Source organism: Babylonia areolata, chromosome 23, assembly GCF_041734735.1.
Source record: "Babylonia areolata isolate BAREFJ2019XMU chromosome 23, ASM4173473v1, whole genome shotgun sequence".
Classification (NCBI taxonomy): domain Eukaryota; kingdom Metazoa; phylum Mollusca; class Gastropoda; order Neogastropoda; family Buccinidae; genus Babylonia; species Babylonia areolata.
In genome coordinates this window covers 52,352,869-52,365,102 of record NC_134898.1, presented here as the reverse complement: position 1 = coordinate 52,365,102, position 12,234 = coordinate 52,352,869, and the positions used below count along the sequence as shown (strand labels likewise).

Sequence of the window (12,234 nt, the reverse complement as noted above, 5' to 3'; positions counted from 1 at the left end):
ATAGAGGAGAAACCATTCACAGACATGACAAGGATTGTACATGACATAGAGGAGAAACCATTCAGACATCATGACAAGGATTGTACATGACATAGAGGTGAAACCATTCACAGACATGACACGATTGTACATGACAGAGAGGAGAAACCATTCACAGACATCATGACAAGATTGTACATGACAGAGAGGAGAAATTCCCAGACATCATGACAAGGATTGTACATGACATAGAGGTGAAACCATTCACAGACATTATGACAAGGATTGTACATGACAGAGAGGAGAAATTCACAGACATCATAACAAGGATTGTACATGACAGAGAGGAGAAATTCACAGACATCATAACAAGGATTGTACATGAGAGAGGAGAAATTCACAGACATCATGACAAGGATTGTCACGTGACACTGGGACTGTGACAAACTTGGGTGTGGCTGGGTATGGGGTACTATAAATGAACCTCATGGTAATAACGCCACTGAAAGAGTTGCATTTGATGGGGCAGGAGAATAAAGGAAAGGATTGTTATGAGAGAATGGCAAGGTTCTCCATTTTCAGACTACATGTGTAAGATAATGCTTGTTTCTTTTTTCTCTGTTTTCAGTCCCGGCTTTGCACCATCTTATGATGGGGGAAGGAGCATTGGTTCATGACATACGACATGCCATCGACATCATCCTCTTCCAGCATTCAGCAGCCTGAGTGTGAGCGGTTAATGCAGCAGATTCTTCCTCATCGACTGTGTATGCAATGTGCAGATTGTATGACTTTTCTTTTTAATAATGTTTTGTTCTTCTTCATTGTTGACACATGACTGTTTCCTTGATAATGTTTCCTCAAAATGCAGGTCTTTGAGAAATGTCATTTTTGAGGAATGGGTGGGTGGAGGGTTGGTGGTGCTTGTGGGGAGGTACCGTTTTGGAAGTGTTCAAATATGAAGGAAAGGGAAATAATAAGCAAGCAAGTGAAACATGTACACCAGCAGATATACAGGCTCACTCTTACATCTGCATCACACACACACACACACACACAACACATTACGCTGCAATACATTGCAACACAACAGCACAGCACAACACAGCAAAACAGCACAACACAACATACACCTAAATTTAGCAAATGAGATTTATGATGTTCATCATCTTTCATATTAAAGACTGTAATGACAGCCATAAGTTAAAAAGCCCAAGTTTTGTCACAGTGATGGCTGCAACATTTGTGGCAGTGTCATGTCACAGTGATGGCTGCAACATTTGTGGCAGTATCATGTCACAGTGATGGCTGCAACATTTGTGGCAGTATCATGTCACAGTGATGGCTGCAACATTTGTGGCAATATGTCACAGTGATGGCTGCAACATTTGTGGCAATATCATGTCACAGTGATGGCTGCAACATTTGTGGCAATATGTCACAGTGATGGCAGCAACATTTGTGGCAATATGTCACAGTGATGGCTGCAACATTTGTGGCAATATCATGTCACAGTGATGGCAGCAACATTTGTGGCAATATGTCACAGTGATGGCTGCAACATTTGTGGCAGTATCATGTCACAGTGATGGCTGCAACATTTGTGGCAGTGTCATGTCACAGTGATGGCTGCAACATTTGTGGCAATATGTCACAGTGATGGCAGCAACATTTGTGGCAATATGTCACAGTGATGGCTGCAACATTTGTGGCAGTATCATGTCACAGTGATGGCAGCAACATTTGTGGCAGTGTCATGTCACAGTGATGGCTGCAACATTTGTGGCAGTGTCATGTCACAGTGATGGCTGCAACATTTGTGGCAATATGTCACAGTGATGGCTGCAACATTTGTGGCAATATGTCACAGTGATGGCTGCAACATTTGTGGCAGTGTCATGTCACAGTGATGGCTGCAACATTTGTGGCAGTGTCATGTCACAGTGATGGCTGCAACATTTGTGGCAGTGTCATGTCACAGTGATGGCAGCAACATTTGTGGCAGTGTCATGTCACAGTGATGGCTGCAACATTTGTGGCAATATCATGTCACAGTGATGGCTGCAACATTTGTGGCAGTGTCATGTCACAGTGATGGCAGCAACATTTGTGGCAATATGTCACAGTGATGGCTGCAACATTTGTGGCAGTGTCATGTCACAGTGATGGCTGCAACATTTGTGGCAGTGTCATGTCACAGTGATGGCTGCAACATTTGTGGCAGTGTCATGTCACAGTGATGGCTGCAACATTTGTGGCAATATGTCACAGTGATGGCTGCAACATTTGTGGCAATATGTCACAGTGATGGCTGCAACATTTGTGGCAGTGTCATGTCACAGTGATGGCTGCAACATTTGTGGCAGTGTCATGTCACAGTGATGGCTGCAACATTTGTGGCAGTGTCATGTCACAGTGATGGCTGCAACATTTGTGGCAGTGTCATGTCACAGTGATGGCAGCAACATTTGTGGCAATATCATGTCACAGTGATGGCTGCAACATTTGTGGCAATATGTCACAGTGATGGCTGCAACATTTGTGGCAGTATCATGTCACAGTGACGGCTGCAACATTTGTGGCAATGTCATGGGAGGCTGCATGGTTCCCCCACAGTGCCAAACCACAAAATGACATGACAACATGAAGTGACTCTACACATTGATAAAGGATTCTGATTCTTCTCAAACTGTGGACTGACACTGTGCTCTCTTGGAGAACGACAAGTAGAATAACATATCAACATGGAGTGCACCTGTGAAGTGAGTAAGGCTGACAGACTCTGTCAGACTGGTGAGGAAAAGGGGATTCTTGGAGAAGGAAGGCTGACAGATTGTGTCAGACTGGTGAGGAAAAGGGGATTCTTGGAGAAGGAAGGCTGACAGATTGTGTCAGACTGGTGAGGAAAAGGGGATTCTTGGAGAAGGAAGGCTGACAGATTGTGTCAGACTGGTGAGGAAAAGGGGATTCTTGGAGAAGGAAGGCTGACAGATTGTGTCAGACTGGTGAGGGAAAGGGGATTCTTGGAGAAGGAAGGCTGACAATGTGTCATGTTGATGATAACTCATGGACTGGCTGATGAGACAGACTACGTGATTTCTTTGAACTGATTGTCAAAATGCTTATATATCATTTTTGTATTTTCACAGTGTAGCAGCTGTGTTTTAAAATATTTTGGAGCATTAAAAAAATTACATACATTGTGATCAGAAATTGTGATATGAGGTCTCTTAGTTTTTAATCCGGCCAGAAAAAAATTGGAAACTTGTATTTTTGTAAATAATACTGTATATTTTGTATATGTGATGTACATAGGGCTTGCATATTTATTTGTATTCTTGTTTTGGAGGGAATTCAGTGTTTTGGGTAACTGGGTTCAAATGTATGTTGCTGTTGCTTAATAGAACGGTGCCCACTAGAGGTTTGTGAAGGACAGTTTAAGGATACGTGTGGTAAATCCTGCGTTCACTGCTTCACCTGTTTTGCTTCAGATCATCACGCAGCAGCTTGTTTTGAAAACCACAGATTCCTGTGTTTTATTCCACTTCCACTGTTGTATGTTTTGAACTCAATACCCGTTTTCGCAACGTGAGAGAAATGTGAAGATATCAAATTTTATGTAAGAAAGCCAAAAGTGAGTTTCAGTTATTGGTCTTTATTTCATGTTACTGTCCCTTATCTCACTGTTTGTTTCATTTAACAAACAAAATCAGACATTGCAATGTAATGCAGTGGTTATCACACTTCCCTGAAGGTGGCCACAGAAAATTAGGAGTCGCACTATCTCAGCTTTCAGGATTTCTGAATGGGATTTTCAGCCTTGACTGGAACCTATTGACAGCTGTGCTCTTATGCAGTGTGTGCTTGGGTCTTCTTTGAACAGACAGAGGATAGAAGACAACCTGTTCAGCGAAAAAATGACAGCAGGAACATGTAACACTGATGTGGAAAGAGCTGCACTGGCTCCCTGTGTCTGATGTGAAAACAAAGTTGTTTGTCGCCATCTGTTGGAGTCCTTTCTGCTGTGTGTGCTTCATGTCTACACTCTTCTGTCACTCTCCGTTCTTCCTGTGAAAAAAGGACTTTGTGTGTGCTTCATGTCTACACTCTTCTGTCACTCTCCGTTCTTCCAGTGAAAAAAGGACTTTGTGTCTGCTTCATGTCTACACTCTTCTGTCACTCTCTGTTCTTCCTGTGAAAAAAGGACTTTGTGTGTGCTTCATGTCTACACTCTTCTGTCACTCTCTGTTCTTCCTGTGAAAAAAGGACTTCAAATTTCCACACCGTACAATGAAGACAGTTTTGGAATATGGTATTAGTTTCACTGCCATCCTCACTTCTTAACACTCCAGCTCTGAGTGAACTGAAATTTGCCAACCATTCCTTTAGCAACGCTACAGGCCGCGTGTGTGGTGAATGGCTGTTTGGGAGTGTGAGTGGTGTTAGTGCATGAATTGTGTGAGTGGAGTGTGCACAGCACACCGAGTTGCATGAAGGAAGATTGTAGAAAGTGATTCATTATTATAATTATTATAGGATGCCTACTGTGGACTGAGGGTGGTCAGGGTGTGTTCAGACCAACACCAAAGGGTGTGTTCAGACCAACACCAAAGGGGGTGTGTTCAGACCAACACCAAAGGGGGTGTTCAGACCAACACCAAAGGGGGTGTGTTCAGACCAACACCAAAGGGGGTGTTCAGACCAACACCAAAGGGGGTGTGTTCAGACCAACACCAAAGGGTGTGTTCAGACCAACACCAAAGGGTGTGTTCAGACCAACACCAAAGGGGGTGTGTTCAGACCAACACCAAAGGGGGTGTGTTCAGACCAACACCAAAGGGTGTGTTCAGACCAACACCAAAGGGTGTGTGTTCAGACCAACACCAAAGGGGGTGTGTTCAGACCAACACCAAAGGGTGTGTTCAGACCACTGTGTTCAGACCAACACCAAAGGGTGTGTGTTCAGACCAACACCAAAGGGGGTGTGTTCAGACCAACACCAAAGGGGGTGTGTTCAGACCAACACCAAAGGGGGTGTGTTCAGACCAACACCAAAGGGTGTCCAGTCCCTTGTCTGTGGGGAACCCCAGAATGTCTAACAAACATCAGTTGTGACAAAAAGTAATACAATATCTGTCTTTCAGACAAAACAGTAAAATTGAGATCCCGTGTTTGCAGCATGCATTTGGAGCCATTGAAAGAACCCACAGCACAAAGAGTTGTCCGTGGCAGATCTATGTAGTAGGATCCACTTGAACAGAAAAAAAAAGTTTGGCATTGCACTGTGGTGACACACTTACTCATGGGAGAGCAGCCTGAATTTCACACAGAGGGAGAGCAGCCTGAATTTCACACAGAGGGATCTATTGCGACAAAAAGTCATGCAATACAGTACAAACCAACACAACACACTGAAATACAACACAACACAACTCAACACAATGCAACGCAACACAATGCAACACAACACACAACACAACACACAACGCAACGCAGTGCAACACAACACAACACAACACAACACACAACGCAACGCAACACAACACACAACACAACACACAACGCAATGAACGCAACACAACACAACACAACACAATGAACCACAGAGTGCTGTCCTGTTGGAATGCCATGAACCAAAATGAACATGTTAGCTGTCACTACTGTGTGCTGCACACTCAGTCCCTGAGTTGTAAAGTTGGCTGGATAGTCCCTGGCTCTTTGTGTCGTCCTGTCACACTGCACACTCAGTCCCTGAGTTGTAAAGTTGGCTGGATAGTCCCTGGCTCTTTGTGTCGTCCTGTCACACTGCACACTCAGTCCCTGAGTTGTAAAGTTGGCTGGATAGTCCCCGGCTCTTTGTGTCCTGTCACACTGCACACTCAGTCCCTGAGTTGTAAAGTTGGCTGGATAGTCCCCGGCTCTTTGTGTCCTGTCACACTGCGTGCTCAGTCCCTGAGTTGTAAAGTTGGCTGGATAGTCCCTGGCTCTTTGTGTCGTCCTGTCACACTGCACACTCAGTCCCTGAGTTGTAAAGTTGGCTGGATAGTCCCCGGCTCTTTGTGTCCTGTCACACTGCACACTCAGTCCCTGAGTTGTAAAGTTGGCTGGATAGTCCCCGGCTCTTTGTGTCCTGTCACACTGCGTGCTCAGTCCCTGAGTTGTAAAGTTGGCTGGATAGTCCCTGGCTCTTTGTGTCGTCCTGTCACACTGCACACTCAGTCCCTGAGTTGTAAAGTTGGCTGGATAGTCCCCGGCTCTTTGTGTCGTCCTGTCACACTGCGCACTCAGTCCCTGAGTTGTAAAATTGGCTGGATAGTCCCCGGCTCTTTGTGTCCTGTCACACTGCGTGCTCAGTCCCTGAGTTGTAAAGTTGGCTGGATAGTCCCCGGCTCTTTGTGTCGTCCTGTCACACTGCGCACTCAGTCCCTGAGTTGTAAAGTTGGCTGGATAGTCCCTGGCTCTTTGTGTCGTCCTGTCACACTGCGTGCTCAGTCCCTGAGTTGTAAAGTTGGCTGGATAGTCCCTGGCTCTTTGTGTCGTCCTGTCACACTGCGTGCTCAGTCCCTGAGTTGTAAAGTTGGCTGGATAGTCCCTGGCTCTTTGTGTCGTCCTGTCACACTGCACACTCAGTCCCTGAGTTGTAAAGTTGGCTGGATAGTCCCTGGCTCTTTGTGTCGTCCTGTCACACTGCACACTCAGTCCCTGAGTTGTAAAGTTGGCTGGATAGTCCCCGGCTCTTTGTGTCGTCCTGTCACACTGCACACTCAGTCCCTGAGTTGTAAAGTTGGCTGGATAGTCCCCGGCTCTTTGTGTCGTCCTGTCACACTGCACACTCAGTCCCTGAGTTGTAAAGTTGGCTGGATAGTCCCCGGCTCTTTGTGTCGTCCTGTCACACTGCACACTCAGTCCCTGAGTTGTAAAGTTGGCTGGATAGTCCCTGGCTCTTTGTGTCGTCCTGTCACACTGCACACTCAGTCCTGAGTTGTAAAGTTGGCTGGATAGTCCCCGGCTCTTTGTGTCGTCCTGTCACACTGCGCACTCAGTCCCTGAGTTGTAAAGTTGGCTGGATAGTCCCTGGCTCTTTGTGTCGTCCTGTCACACTGCGTGCTCAGTCCCTGAGTTGTAAAGTTGGCTGGATAGTCCCTGGCTCTTTGTGTCGTCCTGTCACACTGCACACTCAGTCCCTGAGTTGTAAAGTTGGCTGGATAGTCCCCGGCTCTTTGTGTCGTCCTGTCACACTGCACACTCAGTCCCTGAGTTGTAAAGTTGGCTGGATAGTCCCCGGCTCTTTGTGTCGTCCTGTCACACTGCACACTCAGTCCCTGAGTTGTAAAGTTGGCTGGATAGTCCCCGGCTCTTTGTGTCCTGTCACACTGCACACTCAGTCCCTGAGTTGTAAAGTTGGCTGGATAGTCCCCGGCTCTTTGTGTCGTCCTGTCACACTGCGCACTCAGTCCCTGAGTTGTAAAGTTGGCTGGATAGTCCCTGGCTCTTTGTGTCGTCCTGTCACACTGCGTGCTCAGTCCCTGAGTTGTAAAGTTGGCTGGATAGTCCCTGGCTCTTTGTGTCGTCCTGTCACACTGCACACTCAGTCCCTGAGTTGTAAAGTTGGCTGGATAGTCCCTGGCTCTTTGTGTCGTCCTGTCACACTGCACACTCAGTCCCTGAGTTGTAAAGTTGGCTGGATAGTCCCTGGCTCTTTGTGTCGTCCTGTCACACTGCACACTCAGTCCCTGAGTTGTAAAGTTGGCTGGATAGTCCCTGGCTCTTTGTGTCGTCCTGTCACACTGCACACTCAGTCCCTGAGTTGTAAAGTTGGCTGGATAGTCCCTGGCTCTTTGTGTCGTCCTGTCACACTGCACACTCAGTCCCTGAGTTGTAAAGTTGGCTGGATAGTCCCCGGCTCTTTGTGTCCTGTCACACTGCACACTCAGTCCCTGAGTTGTAAAGTTGGCTGGATAGTCCCTGGCTCTTTGTGTCGTCCTGTCACACTGCACACTCAGTCCCTGAGTTGTAAAGTTGGCTGGATAGTCCCTGGCTCTTTGTGTCGTCCTGTCACACTGCACACTCAGTCCCTGAGTTGTAAAGTTGGCTGGATAGTCCCTGGCTCTTTGTGTCGTCCTGTCACACTGTGTGCTGCACACTCAGTCCCTGAGTTGTAAAATTGGCTGGATAGTCCCTGGCTCTTTGTGTCGTCCTGTCACACTGTGTGCTGCACACTCAGTCCCTGAGTTGTAAAGTTGGCTGGATAGTCCCTGGCTCTTTGTGTCGTCCTGTCACACTGTGTGCTCAGTCCCTGAGTTGTAAAGTTGGCTGGATAGTCCCTGGCTCTTTGTGTCGTCCTGTCACACTGACCTCCCTTCCCCTGTCTTCTCCTTCCTCTTCCCTGGCTCTTTGTGTCTCTGTCACACTGCTCCTCTCCCCTGAGTTTGTAAATTGGCTGATGTCCCTGACTCTTTGCTTCGTCCTGTCACACTGACTCTCTCATCCTCTTCACTGAAGTCTCGTCTGCCATTCTCTCACCTGCGTCTTCTCCTTCGTCCTTCACCTGCACTCTTCGCCTCCCTTCTTCACTGAACGTCTTTCTTCTGCTTCACCTGGTCTTCTTGTCCTTCCTCTTCACCTGCACTCTCTCCTTTTATTGCCTGACGTATCTCCTTCCCTTCTCTTCACCTGACGTCTTTCCCCCTTCCTCTTCACCTGACGTCTTCTCCTTCCTCTTCACCTGACGTCTTCTCCTTCCCTTCCTCTTCACCTGACGTCTTCTCCTTCCTCTTCACCTGACGTCTTCTCCTTCTCCTCTTCACCTGACGTCTTCTCCTTCCCTTCCTCTTCACCTGACGTCTTCTCCTTCCCTTCCTCTTCACCTGACGTCTTCTCCTTCCTCTTCACCTGACGTCTTCTCCTTCTTCTCCTTCCCTTCCTCTTCACCTGACGTCTTCTCCTTCCCTTCCTCTTCACCTGACGTCTTCTCCTTCCTCTTCACCTGACGTCTTCTCCTTCCCTTCCTCTTCACCTGACGTCTTCTCCTTCCTTTTCACCTGACGTCTTCAGAGTGAGCATTGTTGTGGGAGCTGTTGGTGTGTGCTGTCCATTTTGTTAGAGGGTAGTCACTCTTGTCTGCTTCTGCAGTGTAGTGTCAATCTGTGATATCATTTTTTAAAGCTTTATTTATCATTTTTTTAAAGAAAATCCATTTATGATCACCATTGGTCATTTTGCAGATTTTTGAACTGACGCTGACGTGAAGTTAAAAAACAATGATGGTGTGACTGGTCAGCATTTGAAAGTGTTACCATTCTCAGCAACAGTGCAGCTTAAAATACACACACTAACACACACACACACACACACACACACACACACACACACACACACACACACAAACTCATATATTTATAAACACATGTCTGTGCACAAACACATTTTTGTGTAATATCAGAGTTGTGAATAGCCATTTACATATACACATGATCTACACATGTGTGTGCACACGTGCATGTGTGTATGTATGCAGATAAGTGACCATGCTTACACAGATATACACCAGTTCTCTTTCAGAAGGGAAGTTTTCACATTGGAAATGTTTTAGTACTGTTACAGAACACTGACATTGTTATCAGTCAGCCGCCCAGATCTGTTGTATTATGTCTCGCATTATAATGTACTGGTTGGTGAAAAAGAGGCAACTAGGATTCATTGATAGATCTTTTCACATTGTCCACTGTTGTCATCACCTTTCTGTTGGCACTGTCTCAGTATCCGTCCAGTGAAGGAGACTACAGCAGCATGTCTCCTGATGTTGAAACAGTCTGCATCTGAAGAGCTGGGTGTGTGCAGTCAGTGTATTTGGATCTCTTCACACCATGTCCACAGCCTGTGTGATGTTTCTTCACACCATGTCCACAGCCTGTGTGATGCTTCTTCACACCATGTCCACAGCCTGTGTGATGTTTCTTCACACCATGTCCACAGCCTGTGTGATGCTTCTTCACACCATGTCCACAGCCTGTGTGATGTTTCTTCACACCATGTCCACAGCCTGTGTGATGTTTCTTCAGGAATGTGTGTTGCCTTTCTTCCAGTCACAAGCTTTGCTCAGTTTGTTGTTTGTACTTGGATGTATATTTACATCTCAGCTTCATGAATTTTTTTATGTGGATTTGTGTCATGTAATCTCATTGTTTGGCTTAGTCTTTTGCCTTCTGATTTATTTTCACTCTTGAGTGATTCTGGTTGTGGCGAGATCAGGTTAGGTATAATGATAGAGAGTAGCTTATTGTCTTCTCTTGCATATCTGTCTGTTTAAAGTGTTCAGATGAAGCTATTCATCTCAGCATTTCCTTAGTAAATTGGGTTTTTTTTTATTTTGGTGTTGAGCTGAGTCAGTTACACTGGGCTATCAGGGCTGTTGTGAGTGAGGTTGGCTCCTGACTGGATGTGATATGAAGCTGTATCCAGGGATTTTGATTTCCCAGACATGAATCATCGCAGCATTTCTATGTTTTCGCCAGGTTGTCTTGCTCATTGTGATGGTGCACTGCATATGCTTTATATTTGTTCAGAACATTTTCTGACATGGAACAGTTTGTCACAGGATGCTCAGCATAATGCACTGGTGTTATTGACATGGCATCATTGTTCATTTTCATTGGTATCACAACTGTCACCGTGCTGTGTCAGTTTGTCATTTCTTAAGGATTATATTATTAATGCACACTAAGCTGTGATAAAGAGGTGAACTGGAAATGTAGGGAGGTGAACGGTGTTCATGCTTCTCCCTGGCGGTCAACTGTTATATTTTTTGGCCTTTTCCACTGCGTGTCTCTTCACTTGTTCAGATGTTTGCCCTCTACACTTCGATGTTTTTCTAAGACTTTCCTGTCATTGTCTCAGATGTTGCTTGTATGGCGGAGTGACTAGAGGACATTCAGTTTGCATGGTCGCAGAATACAACAAACCAGTGTATCAGTAACACATGACTGTACAGACAGAATACATTCTTACAAAGTGTGACAGCGTTAAAGTGAGTCCTGTTTCGAAAATCAGATTGTATTTATATGTTGAGGTGAATGTTGGTAATGTGGGCAGAATTTTGTTCAGAAGTTGAGTTGATTTGCGTTGACTTGTTGTGGTTAATCTGGATGTATGTTGGTGTGAACTGTAGACAGTCGTTACTTACTGAGATGAATTTTACAGAGACGTGGTGCAGACAGTGTTAAGTCACTGAAAGAAACAGAGTTCATTTGTTGAGATGAACTGTGTGTCAAACAGTGAGACATTCACTTTGAATTAAAAAAAAGGCAATATGAATTTCTGATCATATGTCATTTTTTGAAACAAGTCCACACAAAAACAAGGACAACAAAATGATAGTCTGTGCTTGTTGTTCATATTCATGTCAGTCTGTACTTGTTCATATTCATGTCAGTCTGTACTTGTTGTTCATATTCATGTCAGTCTGTACTTGTTGTTCATATTCATGTCAGTCTGTGCTTGTTGTTCATATTCATGTCAGTCTGTACTTGTTGTTCATATTCATGTCGGTCTGTGCTTGTTGTTCATATTCATGTCGGCCTGTGCTTGTTGTTCATATTCATGTCGGTCTGTACTTGTTCATATTCATGTCAGTCTGTGCTTGTTGTTCATATTCCTGTCAGTCTGTGCTTGTTCATATTCATGTCGGTCTGTACTTGTTGTTCATATTCATGTCGGTCTGTGCTTGTTCATATTCATGTCGGTCTGTGCTTGTTCATATTCATGTCGGTCTGTACTTGTTGTTCATATTCATGTCGGTCTGTACTTGTTGTTCATATTCATGTCGGTCTGTACTTGTTCATATTCATGTCAGTCTGTACTTGTTGTTCATATTCATGTCGGTCTGTACTTGTTGTTCATATTCATGTCGGTCTGTGCTTGTTGTTCATATTCATGTCGGTCTGTACTTGTTGTTCATATTCATGTCGGTCTGTACTTGTTCATATTCATGTCAAACTGGAGAGGTGTCTTCTGAAGCCCACCTGGCATTGACTGTGTCTTGTAAGTTCAAGGGTCATGCAGAGTGTGTCTTGTAAGTTGAAGGGTCATGGGGAATGTCTTGTAATATCAAGGGTAATGGGGAGTGTCTTGTAAGTTCAAGGGTCATGGGGAATGTCTTGTAATATCAAGGGTAATGGGGAGTGTCTTGTAAGTTCAAGGGTCATGCAGAGTGTGTCTTGTAACATCAAGGGTAATGGGGAGTGTCTTGTAAGTTCA

At 45.2% G+C, this 12,234-nt stretch overlaps 1 protein-coding gene across 3 annotated transcripts in view; it reads left to right on the top strand.

The window, feature by feature from the left end:
• LOC143298174 (X-linked retinitis pigmentosa GTPase regulator-like) overlaps positions 1-1,392 on the top strand; it is a 51,995-nt gene extending 50,603 nt beyond the window's left edge. For all 3 annotated transcript variants that reach the window (XM_076610922.1, XM_076610921.1, XM_076610920.1), the window contains one exon: positions 608-1,392. In XM_076610922.1, coding sequence (XP_076467037.1) covers positions 608-631 — 24 coding nt within the window. In that variant the 3' untranslated portion in view covers positions 632-1,392. The remainder of the gene's footprint in view (positions 1-607) is intronic.
• The last annotated feature ends 10,842 nt before the right edge of the window (positions 1,393-12,234 follow it).